The 15,662-nt window shown below is 38.3% G+C and overlaps 1 protein-coding gene across 12 annotated transcripts in view; it reads left to right on the plus strand.

The window, feature by feature from the left end:
- Positions 1-15,662, plus strand: part of adgrl3.1 (adhesion G protein-coupled receptor L3.1) — a 166,078-nt gene that overhangs the window by 63,881 nt on the left and 86,535 nt on the right. For all 12 annotated transcript variants that reach the window (XM_032562033.1, XM_032562038.1, XM_032562039.1 and 9 more), the window contains exon 5: positions 6,931-7,040. In XM_032562033.1, the coding sequence (XP_032417924.1) occupies positions 6,931-7,040 (110 nt within the window). The remainder of the gene's footprint in view (positions 1-6,930; positions 7,041-15,662) is intronic.

The raw sequence follows: 15,662 nt of genomic DNA on the forward strand, positions 1-15,662 counted from the left end.
ACCAGTCTGATTCTAATGAGAGTATATTTCTTCCATAAGATTATGAGCAAATCAGTTTTCTGGATGTCTCTTTACAGCATGGGAGAAAAAAAAGCAAGTCGGTGACATTCACACAAGGAATCCATATTGCATGTTCAGAACATTGCACAACTCTCTAACGGAGGCCCACCCAGAGATTTCTCTGTGTTCTTCACCATCCGTGTTCCTGATGGCGTGAAAAGAGGAGCCAAAAGATTGCTCAGTAATACAGTAATGGAACATGTTACACAATCACATATAGTTTGTGGTTATGAATATATTTTTTTTACATTTCCAGCCTGTTGCTTGCCCATTGACTACTAAAGATAAGCAACATGCTATCTGCAACAAGCACTAGCAGGTACAAAAAATGGCAAGATGGAATATAATGTCATTTAAATTTTTATTTAATTAAACAAGAATCTTTTTATGCGGTTATGCACCGCAGTTTGGCATCATGTTTTCTTGGATTTGCGCCCAGGATAAAACATTTTTCCATGTCTGAGATTATTCATTTTCTGTTTGGGACCAAAGACTTCCTGGGGGATCATAAATAGTGACTTGCAATAGTATTTATGCCCTAAATAAAAATCTGAAATATGTGATTTTGAATTTGATTCAACTCCGTTGAGTAAATACTTTGGAGAATCACTTTTCAATGCAATTGCACATGCAGACCTTTTAGGGTATGTATATCTTTTCCAGCTTTGCACACCTCCACATAGAAATGTTTGCTCTTGCTTCCTCACCAAATGTCTCAGTTTCTGTCAGTTGTAATTTGAAGGACCTGTAAACATCACGCCTTTCCAAACATGTTTAATTGGAGTTATGCCCAGACTTGGTCTGGGCCAATCTAACTCATGAATATGTTTTGATGTAGCCATTCTATTACAACCTATTTGCAGGTGAAACTCTGCATCATCTTAAGTCTGTTTGCTGTCTGTAACAGATTTTCTTCCACAGTTGCCTCTGTTTTTAGCTCCATCCATCAACCCATAAATTGTGTGTAGTTGCTTTGTCCCTGCTGAAAACAAGCATCTCCACTCCATGATGCTACCACCTCCATGTTTCACAATGCTGTGTTCAGGGTGATGTCATTTATAGAACAGCTGTACTTTTACTGAGAATAAATTACACACTTGTGGACTCATTTTATTAATTAATTTACATCAAAAGGCAATTGGTTGCTTTTATATTGTTTTATTTAAGTGGCATAATAAAAGGTTTGTAAAACTTTGTAGTTTTTACTTTTAAAATTGTTCAATAACCATAAATAGTTTTTCTTCTTGTTTTGGAAGGGGCTATTTTCTGCTTTGTCTAAGAACAAAACATGGGAGCATGTAGTATGTATGCATTTAAATATGTTAAATAAATACATTTTTGGTTTTAATGTTTAAAAGCTAAATGTCAAGTTTATGTCTTCCAAAATCAGTTCCAGTTGTCCGAATATATGTATGTGTATGCATATACAATAAAATTACTTGTTCAGTTTTCAGACTTAAAGATGATATAGCACACTAATCACAAATTAATGACTAATTAATCATTGCATTATGTATTTAAAGGTAGTTTTACTGACTTTTATTGAAATCATGTTCACACAGTTCCATCTTAGTGTTCACAGTCTTTTTCCAAAAACCACAAAGGAGAAACATTTAATAGCAACATACATAGTGTTCACAATAATAAACGATAAAAGGCTTTGGGTTGTTTGTGTGGAAATTTAAGAAAATAACTTAAGAGAGATCTATTCCACAATGTTTTGGATGCGCTGTGTGTGCTCACACTCTTGTGGATGACGTCTCTAGGAGGGAATCTGTATTGGTCTGACGCTAGTACAGCTTTCAGTCTTTCACTTTGGTCCTCACACTTACTTTCAGAAACTTCTCGCAAGTCATCAGGATTAGTTTTACATCTTACTTGTTCTGTATTTACATATTGTTGTTCTTTATTTTTTAACAGGTTCACACGTGCAGGCTGCCATACAAACACAATGACCTCTCTGTGTTGTATCTGCTCGCAGGTTGACATTTGCTCAGACACAGATGTTGCCACACACGAGCTCAGTCCGCCACTGACAGCCTCGTCAAATCAGTGACATGGTCCTTTATATTCGCACAGATGATTGAAAGGGAGAGGAAGGCATGAAGAGAAAGGAGTTGTGCCAAAACATCAGAGACAATAACAACAGCAGCAGCACCCACTGCAGAAACACAGCCTCCTTATTCCCCGCTCGCCACAGCTCAACTTTGCTAGTGAATGGTTTGTTTGTGTGAAAGAAAAACCAGCAGGCAAGTCCGTGTCCAGGGCACAGCCTTCTTTGATGTGGTCATACTAATTAACATAAAAGAGGAAAAGACAAAGGAAAAAAATAAAGAACTGTGTTGAGAATAGGTTGCAAAGGTGTATGGGGTTGTGTGCATGGATAATCTGTGCATCTATTTGATGCGTGGAATATGAAAATTGTGAGTTTTTGCTGATGTTTTGGTGTTCTGTTTGGCTGAAGGAAAGGCAGATTTTTTTTGTAAGGAAAAAAACAGAAGGCAATGGAGATACTGGGGACACAAGGAAGTCATTTTTGGATCTGAATCAGGGTACCGGCTCCGTTAGTGCGGGGACGTCAGCTTGGGCTTTACTGTGGATGGAGGGATTGTGAGAGAAACAGAGGGAGGCTGAAGATGACGCCCTGAGGGAGTCAGGGATCAGAAAGGTATTAAGGCAACGGAGAGAGGGAGAAGACGGCAGAGAACGAAAGCAGCAATAAGAGGCCTACCACATATATCGGTGTGTGATTTCGGAAACTGCAGCTAAGTGGGTTTAAGACAGATAAACAGAGAAAAAAATTATAGTTGGAACAACAGACAAAGAAGTAGGAACTGAGAGGAATAATTCCTAGATGGGAAGGATGAAGACAAAGGCAGAAAAAAATTGGTTTATTATCTTGGCTTAGAAAGTGTGTGGAGAAGAAGGAAAAAAGGTGCGGCAGACAGAAATAGACAGTGAGAGAGGAGTGATTGGGGAAAGATATAGCACAAAAGGGATTTTGTCAAATCTTTGCTCCCTGCCCTTTATTTAGTCAATAACCTTCAGTGCTTTATGACTCTGCCAAAAACTTTTTTTGCAGTGTCATAAAACAGAAATATATGCACAAAAATTCATAGCTTCCGTTAGTGCAAGGCCTATTTTTTTAATTTATTAGTGAAAAGGTTCATGTCCACGTAAATCCAGTCATTTACTTTTCTTGTAGCAAACTGAAATGAGCAGTTAACAAGATTTAAAACATGAAAACAGAAGAAAAAAAATTGGCAATAGCTAAAAGGGAATCTAACGGATTTGGTTTTCAGGCACACATTTGCTTTGTCTCATTCTGGTGTGGACCAGATGCAAATCAAAGTATTAAATTCTCCTTTCTGTATTTTCACCAAAAAAATTATGTTTGCTACAACTCCCCCACTCCCTCTATAAATGTGGTGGTGTGGACACTCTCTATACCAGGGGTCTCAAACTCCAGTCCTCGAGGGCCGCTGTCCTGCAACTTTTAGATGTGCCTCTGCTGCACCACACCTGAATAGAATAATTAGGTCATTAGCCAGGCTCTGGAGAACTGATCTACACAAGGAGGAGGAAATTAAGCCATTTCATTCCAGTGTTTTGTACCTGTGGCACATCTAAAAACTGCAGGACAGCGGCCCTCGAGGACTGGAGTTTGAGACCCCTGCTTTATACCAAACAGAACAAAGATGTGAAGAGGGTTCTTATGAACAGAGGCCACATTGGTTTATCCAAAAACTAAGGTAGAATTTCCACAATGACTAAAACAGTCATCATGAAGGTTGTACTAGCCAATTCTGTTGGATCCTTGCTTTTTAGATGGAATATTCCTCCTCCTTCTATAATAATGAGACATTTCTTTTACAAAGCAGCTGACTTTCTCTGTGCTGTCAGTGTTCACATCCCCTCTCCTTAAAGACTTAGTATGGAAATAATTAATATTACTCCCGTTCCTGTAGGAGGAAACACATTCTTGTCTACTACTACTTGTCAGCAGGTGAAATGACATTAATAGCAGCAGATGGATTGTTTTTTTAGTTCATGATAGGAAAGATGTGCGGTCATTAAATGGCATTTTCTGCTCTGATTCACCACCGTGTCCCAGGTATTTGTGTTCATTTGTGGGAGTTGTGAGCAAACTTGTGGCAGCATGTCACTTTTATACCATTCCCACTCCTCACTCCACAAGTTGCACTGGTGACAGGTGACCGATGATGAAGCCACCGGGGCAAGAAATTAAAAAGCACAGAGGCGAGAAAAAAAGAAGGGAGAGAGAGAGGAGGGACATGTATTGTTATTAGAATATGACAGACATGGCAACACATGCAGTTTGAACCTTTTAAACTCTAATAACCCTTAAGTTGACCACTGACAAACTGGTCAGCAGTAAGCACCACGAACGTGACGGTAAGTAGTCCGCAGCCAATGTTCGTTTTCTCACACATGAATATTGCTCTAGAAATCAAATTATCTCTCATGCATATTTCATTATTCTAATTGTTGAATGATACTATGAAAAAGGGAGACCTGAGGGATCCAACATGCTCATTAAAAAATCTCAATGGGAGAGTCTGACTGCTTCTAATGTAAATGTCGTCTGTTTGACAGGTGTGCACAGAGGGAAAGCAAGATCAGTTTAACTAATTGAAAGGGAATATTCAGAGGACAAAAATATAGTTAATAACCCATCTTAAAATATTCCCTTTCTTCTCATATCTCCCCTTTTGTCCTCTCTACATAACGTATTCTTCATGCGTGTTATTTCAATAATTCATGTAAATCAAGAAGTACCATTGAGATAAAGTGGCACTTCAGTGTGAAGAGCATTTTAATGTTATAACGTATATCTGTCATGATAAATTATGGGCACCACCAGGCCCCCCTATAAATCACCTTTGCTTGCGTGGCTTGTTTAATTACACCTACTCATAAATCTGATGTGTGCATTTTTATCACTGTACACCTTATTGTACATGCTTATAAACATGCACACAGAGAAAGTGTGCTGTCTTACATTACCTGCTTTATTAGGAGTGAGAAATACTTACATTTTGTGTGTCAAAGGAGAGGACCCCCCTGGTGATAAGAATTAATTATCCAGAGTCTGGGTCAAAATACTTTTAAAGGCAGGGTATTGTTCTTGCTGCTGAACACACACATACACACCCCCGCACACGCGCACTCTTGTAGTGTCATTGTGAATAGCTCTTCAGCAACCATTGTGGGCCATCTTGCGTATAAGTGAACTCAATAATGTCTACTTCACAAGTATGTGTGGTCTGCTACATTTACATACATAAAGAGGCCTTAAACAGAAACGACACCTGAATGTCGGGGGGGATGCAGAGAAGTGCATCATGAAATTGTATGCGTCTGAGCAGATGTGGGTTTTACTAACAGAGGAAGCATGAAACTAAATGTTACCTGTTAAAAATGTCAAAGAAACTTATACACTCAACTTTACAAGATACAAACTGGAAGACATACTGTATATTACAATAAAATGATAGTAAAATAAACTTAAAAAAAGTAAATAGAGAAATAAAAACAAAAGGCAAATATCCAATATCACTAACTGCAGTCAAACATGAACATTTTGGTCCGCATGCAATGAGGTTAAGTGCGAGGACAACTAACACTGCTCATCACTCTGAACACACCATCCCAGCAACGACACATGCTCATGGCAACATCAGGCTTTGGCAATGCCCTTCCTCATCAAGGGCCCACTAGATAAATACTTCAAAATAAAGTACATTTGTGTAACATGAACGGAGCATAATTATCTGTGCCTTAAGTTACTTTTGAGAAAATTATTGTAATTGCTTTTACCAGTCCTTGTCTTTAGTTTGTATAAAATGTGGAATGTCCTTGGTCGTACATTCTATTTCACATTAGTCACGTTGTCTAATATTGTTTTTCTGTTATTTATTTAGTTAGGCTTTTCTGTTGTGTTTGATGGTTTTGTGTATGTTTGTATTGTGTTTAACTCCTACAAAAAACTGTATTGGTTAAATTGATTGATTAAATGATTCGCTGACTGAAACAAAGGACCGCCTTACTAGAGTGGTAAGAAGAGTATGGAAAAGTTATAATTATATTATATAGAGAGTTAGACGGAAGTGTGCATGTTTCAGCTACATAGACATGTAATAATAAATTTGGTTTGGAAAACGTGTTACCAGTTTGTGTTTCAATGAAAGCTATCACTTCTGTCACTGACACTTTCTGCACACTGTTGTTCCACAAATCCAACGTTGCTTGGTAAAACTGGGACAATAACTGACTACTGACAAATTAAAAAACACATACAGCACAGTGTCTTTCCATCCCTTATTTGCAATGTTCAGGGACACAGGAGTTGCTATGGTTATAGGAGCATTTGATTACACTGAAATTTCACCTTCTACCTTGCTCATTAAAATTGACCTCGGTGATTTTCTTTAATAACTATACCAGATGGTTGGGCTACTAAGAGCAGCTCAAATCAGCCTGTGTGAAATGAACAAGGGAGATTAGAGTTGGATGAATCATTTGAGACTGCAACATACTTCAATATCAAGTTTGTTTGTGTTGGAGTTATTTCGCTTAAGTTTAATTATCCAACCTATAATTTACATATTGTTCAATTTCTTCATTTACATAAATTGCTGTTGCTTTTTAAAACACTTTTCTTATAACAGCCACTAAATGTATCTCATTGTTTTCTTGAAAAATATTATTAAGCAGCTGTGGGCCTAACAATACATCACTGTGGTCCTACTCTGTTACATCATCTATTGTGTAGCTTTGTGTTCAAAAGGCTAAAACATAAACTGGTTAGCTAATTTTTTTAACTTTCCACTCATGTTTGTCTTACAGATGCAACAACCGTACACAGTGTGCAGTGGTGGCAGGGCCTGACGTTTTCCCTGATCCGTGTCCAGGGACATACAAATACCTGGAGGTTCAATATGAATGTGTTCCCTACAGTAAGTAGCAAAATCTCATATATTGTTTATTTCCTGTCCTAAAATGATTCACATATGCTGGACTAACATGCATACTGTATGAAAGACATTTCATTGATCGGGGCAAAGAATTACTTACTCTCACACCTCGTTCTGTATGTTTTATTCACTTAAATATTCTATAAGGACCATTTTCACATATTATGAAATAATGGTAATTATCTGTTTTTATTAATGATGAAAATAATTTCAATTCTGAGTGCCGCTTACATTTCTTTAGCTTTTTATATTTTTATCCTAAATTTTATTTGAGGTTTATTGTTCATTCTTGTTGTAATTTAACTTTGTAGATACAATATGTCGCATTGATCTAATTCATACAAACATATATTTTTATTAGGAAGTTAAATGACTCCATCCTGAGTGACTGGAGATGAGGGAGACTAATCAGAGACAGTGTGAACATGTGGTAAATGATCATGTGGTTTCTTTAATAATTTTAATTTTTTTCCCCTTGCAATTTCCTAAAATATAGGAAAATATAAAATATATCCAAAATCTGGGTTACCCCTCCAAGCTTAATGAATGCAAAGGGGATCATCATGGAGATTTAGCAGATTAAAGATATCTTTTTGTCCTTGATGTTTATTTTACACTCTTTCAGTGAGGAGGGTTTGTCCGTAAGCTTTGGCAAAATGCTTTCTCTGCATCCGCTTTACTAGAAAGCTAAATCTTATAATTTTCCAATATGTGCTGCCATTTTGTGGTTACTGTTCAGAATCAGAAACAGCTACCTATTATAGCTTGTTCAGCTATTTTTTTGTATTTGTTTCTTATACACATCTGTTGAGGTGTGTACTGTACAAAAATGTCCATATACCTAAATTAAAAGTGGATATTTTTATGAGATAAAAGTAAGAAATAGGAATGCATGATTTAAAACTTTTTCCTTATGTTTGACATACTTTGATGACAATTAAATTCAGCAAACTTGCCAGATTAGGAGCCTTTCTTTAGTCAGCGATGAATCAGTAACAGGTGGTAGAAGGACAGCCGTGCATTATTCCATAGTAAGAAGTGTCCAAAATGTCCAGCCTCTCTGGCAGAAATGGAAAACTTGAATGGTTTGAAACCATAACTTCCTAAAAACTTGGCATACCTCTTATTGGTTTATGCTTTCTGTATTATACCAGCTACTGTGGCAGCTAACAGAAATTTATAATGTGAAAAGTTATATTGGTCTATTACAAGTATAAAGTCTAACACTTTGTTAGATTTTGGAATAAGTACTAACATGATGGCCAACCAAAAAGTGGGTTGCATAGAAAGAATAGGTACTCCTCATTTAGTCTCTGCTGTTTTGTGCTTTTAAAATGATGATCTTTTCATCCCCAACTTTTTCTGGCACAATCATTTCATACCAGGGCAGCCAGATCAGATGTGTTTTGTCATTTCAAAAATAAGCCTCCTATATTATCTATTGTGTGATACACACAGTGTCCCCTGCTAGGCGGCTAATCTTCCAACCCCCAGGTGCTGAACAATCTTTGTCAAAACTGCTCTATTCAAAACGATCAATAATCTAACCACTCCTCAGAACTAGTAATTTGATGTGCCCTGGTGCCCTTCACAAGATGCGTCCAGTGTGTGTTGAAGGCACCCACTGACAATTGTCAATTTACATGTTGCACTTTGGCTCTCCTATTATTGCCAAGTTATGGTCAAAGCTAATTAACCAGGCTGACTCATTGGAAGTACATTTTTGAGCTGATTAGAAAAAGTTGCTGCTTCAGTTATTTCCATCAGTAAACTTGGCTTGATGCACCATGAGTAAAACTTTTCTTTCTCACCATTCTCATCTCTTAAAGCATTTTTAATAAGATGGCAAATACAAGGCCAGGGTTCCCATTTTTTCCATCTGTATGAAATATTTGATAAGTTAGGGCTACTCCTCATCCCCTTATTGCTGCACATTGATTATCAGCTGGCTTAAAGAAAGCTGTTGCACCATATTTTCAACGTAAGCTCTTCAAATCTTCTATAGCTGCTTTTTCCAGGGGGGATTCCTACTTAGAAGTTGAAATAAAACTAATAAATAAATGTTGGGCATAAGATTATAGCAACTGCATTACTCAATATAATGTACACTGATGTTTCTATTTCAATCAAAAGCTGGTAGATCATGTTAAATATTTTCATTTTACATTTTTTTACCTGTTTTTGTAAAACTGTTGTATTTAAGGTTTACATACATTGAGACATTTGTATCATCCCAAGCCTAAACTAAACTGATTGTTGAAAAGAAAATGTAACTTTTTTCAAAATTGCGGACACTTTTAAAGTCCTTGTCTCACAGCCATCTACAGTCTTGGCACTACAGTCCACACAGACAGCCAAGGTGATCTCCCACACTGAAGCATTCAATTATGTCGAGCTAAACGGCTCTTGCCTGGCGTCTAGAATGACCGGCAGATTAAATAATAGGACTATCAGAGCCCTCTCTGGAGCAGATGGAAACACAACCTGATACCTGCTTAATGCCCCGCCAAGCACGTGCTCACACACATCTGTTTCACGCCCATGCGAGCATCGGTGTTCTGTGGGCTTTTAGCCTTCTTTCAGTCATTCTTGACTTATCTTGGGCGTTCCCGCTTTTGAAAAAATAACCGCCTTGCAAACATACTTAGTTAATGGGGTTTTCGCAGTAAAGATCGGCAGAGTAAGATCAATCGGAGATGAGTTACGCTCTGATCTGATGAACAGTCGGTCAGTGTGGGTACAATTTCTCTCTGCAAAAATAGGCAGCATATGATACAAAGTCATTAGAGAGCTCGGCTGACAGATAGAGGGTCGTAGTGAGAGAGATGAAGAAACAACCTGCAAAAGTACTGTGAAGGAGAGAGTTGTTTTCGACGGCGCATTAGCATCTTCAGCTTTCTGTCTAAAGTGCTCAGTCTGGATCAGGTAGCACCGTGATACATTGCATTGCTCCTGGGGGTGTGTTTAGCCTGGAGAAATGTTTACAACATCACAAAGAAAGAATCATGTTGTTTAAAGATTAAATAAGTCTTTGGGTGTTGGGAGTCCACATTTCAGATGTTTCTGTCTGAGAACACCTCAACCTTTACATGGCAGAGAGCCATAGTATTGCATTCCTCAAATATTTATGAAATCAATTTTCTTTGAAAGGTGTAATAATGTGGAAATCTTGGAACAAGCTGACATTCAGACTGGAGCTTCAGCTGTCAACCATCACGCAGCACGCATAAAGCAGGAAATCAATTCTGTCAGCGGCATTGCTGCCAGATATATGTTTTGTAAGACATTAAGTGGGAAAAAATCTCCAAAGTATTGCCATGCATCAAACTGATTCAATAGAGATGGCTTATTTTGTGAAATGTGACAGTGTGCTCAGTCTGTTGCCTTTTTAAAAAGAGCACAAGGTCCAACTTTAATAAATCATTATTATGTTTGAAGGCAAGTTTAGGTATAGCTCAGTCAAATGAGTGCAACATCAGGGGATATCCATAACTCTTAGTGCATCTCCCCAGACAGTAGGCACACTGGTGGCGCAGCGTAAACATCTGACTCACCTAGCAATCATCTCTGAGGGCGACCGTTGCTAATCACAAACTAAGTGCACAGAAAGAAAATGAGCCAAACTCCAGAGAGACACAACTTCCCACCGCAGATGCACTTTTCCCTCACAACTGCCATTCAGGCAGAGTTGTTTCCAACTGCACAGATAGCGTAAACAATCCTCAAAGTGGGTTGTAAAACAGGCAATTCAATTATGTACGGTTCAGTTTTCAGTGAAATGATGCACCTTCATCCCCCTCCTCTTTATTCCATCAAATTTTTTTGGCTGGTGCTAGCTTCACCGCTCCTCATCTCTGCAGGTTTCTGGCTGTTTTCCAAATCTACAATCAAGTGCCGTCTCTTTTTTCCTCTCCGGCTCACCGTGGTGCGAGTGTGTGGTGGTCGTGTGCCAAACTAGCCAGCTAGCTTCTGCAGTAATTAGCCACCTGTGTATACTCGCTCATAGCACTGCAGGCATACTATAAATATCCATACATCCATTAGCACACTGCTGTACAAAGTGCTTCACCAAGGCAACTGTTATACATGGATGGATCTGATCTTAGAAAACAACAAAATGATGATTGGTGTAGCTTTAGTCATATTGATCCTTTAACACTGAATATATCAGGTTGTATAACTAAGAAAATATATTATTTGCGTTTTATCTCAAGCAGATTCTAAATTAAGTGGAAATTATTTTACATATTACACATATAATATATATGTAGGTATTATTAAGGCAAATCTGAGAAATTAGGCATTAACTCTGACTGCTAGATGAGGTACTGTATATGGCAAGGGTATGGCAAGGGCTTTTAGTTTGATCCTTTGCATTTGTTGAATTCTTATCCATCAACAGGTTACGTGCATCAACAGGTTGGGTGCAGTAAAATCAAAAGACACCTGAGGGGAATTTGCAAATAAATTACAGAATAACATTTCATGGACAATTCTTCTGACTTTATACTTTGGTGTAAATGTTGCATTACAAAATGTTGCTGCTGCTCCCATATTCATATTTCACATTTCAAAAGACAAATGGACAACTCACGGGAATTCACCCTTTGAAATGGGCACCTTATACTAGCGAACCTGCCATGGTATTCCATGTCTTATTACCCAGCCGTATTTCTAGTGGAAACTGTTCTTGGTAGTGGAACAAAAAGGTTACACCACTTGATGGTATCTTTAAAATAGGAGAGGACACATGGGCCATGTCTATCCATTTCCTCATCTTCATTCAGCATACTGCTGTTCTCTCAACTGCTGTTATAAAGCAATTAGGAATTATTAATCAGGAAAGCCAGTGATACGTTATGCAATACCCATGCAGTCTATTTAAAACAATAGAACTTGGCTCACTAGGAAAGCTAATTAAAAGATAAAATCAACCTTCTTGTCTGGCCAATTAAGGACTTCTGACGGGTTGGACCTTTGGAATAACTTCATCATGATGACACTAGACGAGCTGTGTGTGTGTATGTGTTGTCCTGGAAACAGTCACTCACCGTTAGGATTGCTTGTTTAAGTGTGTGTGCATGGTATGTTCATTTGTTTGGGCAAAAACTGCAGTTGTTTCCTTGCAAGAGAAGAGAAGATGGGAAAGGAACCAAAAAAACAGAGGGAGAGATGGTGGAGCGACAGCTGAGACAGAGATAGAGGGAAATGGGTTAGACGAGGAACAGAAAGAACGAATTAACTGATAAAAGACGGCGCACGAGAGCTGGATAGGGGAAGCAGGGAGAGAGGTAAGTGTTGGAAATACATAGGAGGTAATGGAGAGAACGGACAAGGAGAAAAGCACGTAGTGAAATAATGAAACAGGATGGCAGATGAGGATATGAGGACAACGGGGTGGGAGAGGGTAGAATAATGGAGAAAGCAAAGCAGAAAATGGCTGTGTCCAGATATGACCTTGGGCCCAGGCCTTGGACTGATTGGAGATCAGCGATAATCGCTTTCAGGCTGCTGTCGTCACACATCCTCCACGCCTCACAAGAATCCCACGCACATCGTCTCCGCTCTAAGACGAACACCTTCTCAATAAACCATACGTTTTCAATAAAAATGCTAATTATCTTTACACTGCAGCACAGTTAGGGTAGCACTGCTTGTGTCTCTGTGTGTACACAGGACAAAGCAGAAAAGAACGGTGGGGATAGGAATGGCATCCAAGATGGAGACTTTCATCCTGGTTAAAAATATTGTAATGCAGATTTTAATGAACAAGAAAATTTTTAATAAATGAGAGACAAGACAAGTGACATATCCCTATTATTCTGCTAATGTTTTCTAATATTCATTCATGCCTTTGCTCAGAATAAATGAGCATGTTTTTATTCTGTAGCTGCAAAGGTACAGTAAGTGATTCTGCAAATGATCTGTCAGAGATACTGGATTGATAAAAACCTCCCTCTTCCTCTGCAGGAATCAGTTCTGAATAATGTTAGGGAAGACACTGACAGACGCTGCTTTCTTGTTGATGTTCTTTTAGAATTAAGGACATTTTCTTGCAAAGTTGTCACAGCTCTTTTTTTTTTCTCCCCTCTTCTGCTTTTTAGCTACGCTCAGTAGCTAAATTAACGGTGGTGGAGAAAAACGTCTCATCTCTTTGCATCATCCTCCGTGTGCAGGCCCCCCTTGACAAAACCTTGAGGTTTCAACAGATGTCTCGCTGACATATATTGTCGAATTTTGCGTACAGAAAAATGAACGGCTGTGATCTTATGAGAAAGCTTGATGTCTTACCCTTGTCCTAGAGATTAAAGCAAGAGACACCTGGAAAAAAAAATCTTGCAATAAGCTCCACAGCAGAGGCGTCCATTAATCTAGTGAAACACAGAGCGGCGGTACAAATTGAATGGCATTTGTTTGACATTTTCTGTGCCATTTGGTATACTTGTTGTCCGCCACACTTTCATTTGAAATCTATTAGTTGCTGGCAACCTTGAACTCTTCATGTTTTTGCTCTGTGTATGGGAGGCTGCCTCAGAGCCTCTGGTAATTTGAAGGCCTTGTTCTTTCAATCCTCTGCCCCACAAAGTCTCCCTTTGTGTTGAATCAGTGCATTTAAATTAAAGGAATAATTTAGGATTTTTGAAGAGAGGTTCTGTTAAAAGGCTAAAATTCATAACTCTCTTTGCTTGCTCATTCAATATGCACACATATTTGTTGACTGAAGCTAACCCTGAAGAGAAGACCAAAGCAGACTTCTTCCTTATTTCAACTCTTTCAGCTTTGTTAAAAGAATTACTAATGATTTTACTAATGCTGTTTTATTATTTTTAAACTTGTAATTTATGCAGTAGCTGGTAATTACATCAGTGTAGCACCGATGATTTTCCTATGTGAAACACTTGAGAATGGAGCATGTGAAACATTTACACCCATTTCAACTGTCCGATGTAAAAACAAAGCAGTGTCAAAAATAATTATGGAGATTTCAAGTAATCACCATTTTGTCTTACCTTTCTGTTAGATAATCACTCTGACTGTAGCTTTACACTTCCATTCAACACTATGTGTTTTACACATTAAGATCACTACCAGTGCACAGCCTCCTATTGCAACGTCATTGGCTTCTATGTAAATAACCACCAAATGTAAACATGCCAACAGTGTATACGTTATCAAAATACTGTTTGCATAAACTGCTATCATATTGTTGAGATTTGAGCTACAGTATATCTTGAAAGTGTTCTTGGCGACTCTTAGACTAGTTGTTAACTTTAGTTTCAGGGACTGACTTATATGAGCAGCCAATGGAGCTACTAAGCAGGTCAAGCTGCAGGACAGAGTGAGACAGTCAGCAGATTATGGGAAGACTGAACATATTGGAACAAATATGCTAATTTCTATCCTTTTGAACTTTCAGCTTTGTCATAAAATATGCTGCATTTTGAAATTTTATAAATCTTTGATTTAAAATAAGTTTATTTGCCAAGCTAACCACAAAAGATGCTCAAAACGGTTTAAAAATGAACTCTGTCATCATTTTGTCTTTGTTTTGACTAATATTTAAACCCTGAATGCTATTCTTGTATTAATCTTTCTTAATATGATATATGTAGCTCCAAAAGAGAAACAGGAATAGTATATTCAAAGAAAAATTCAGACCTGTGCATCTTATGACCAAGAATCTGAACCTCTCTTCAAAAATCCTTAACTGTCCCTTTAAATTCACAGATAGCAGTCCTTCTGTCACACAGTCACACCCACCCTGCTACATAGACAGGCTATCTGCTTTCTTTCCCAGTTCTCACGAGGGAGTTGCCTGCATGTGGCGAACCATTTTATATCGTAACTCAAAACGACTCACAAACACACATGCATGTGCACCCATGTTGGGTTTTGACATCAACACGAGCTTCTTCCAGAGATTGCTTATTTATCTGGAGTTGTGCTAAGCTGCACCAGTTACCATGCATTTTTCATGAGCCAAGGATTTAATGGTTGCGTGTGTGCATGTGTGTGTGTGACATGCATTTGTGTTTGTCTTGTTCTTGGTGATGAGTTCAAGCATCAGTGTGTTGAAGAATTTATGCATGGAGAGCGCAAATGTGGTGCATGTGCACTATATATAAACATGTGTCATGCAGAAGTTTTGTGAAATGTTTTTTCCTTTGAGGACTCTCCCCTCTTTCTCTTCTCTCTTCTTTTCCTCTCTCATCTCAGGGGACTACTTCCATCCAGCAGGTCTCTAACAGTCTTGAAAGACACCGGGGCACAGCCTGCAGGATTAGGTTTTCTGCTATGTTCACATTCCACATGGGTTCCCCTGGGACCAAGGTGGAATGAAATTCATATGTTTAAGAGGTTTTCTTGCAAGTACGCACATTTCACTGCAGGGTGCTGAGTAGCTCTGCAGATTGAGCAGAGGAAGAGAATTAGTGTTATGGTATACCAAGATGTCATATTATGAGATCTTCCAATACTCAAAGATCACTGTTAGGTTGAAATTTGCTCCTTCCATTGACCAAACAACAAATTTCTTAAAAAAAAAAAAGGGGGATAAATTAGTTTGAACAGGTGAAAGGGCAGCAATACGCTGTTTTGAATCTG

The sequence above is a fragment of the Xiphophorus hellerii genome, chromosome 5 (assembly GCF_003331165.1).
Source record: "Xiphophorus hellerii strain 12219 chromosome 5, Xiphophorus_hellerii-4.1, whole genome shotgun sequence".
Lineage (NCBI taxonomy): Eukaryota > Metazoa > Chordata > Actinopteri > Cyprinodontiformes > Poeciliidae > Xiphophorus > Xiphophorus hellerii.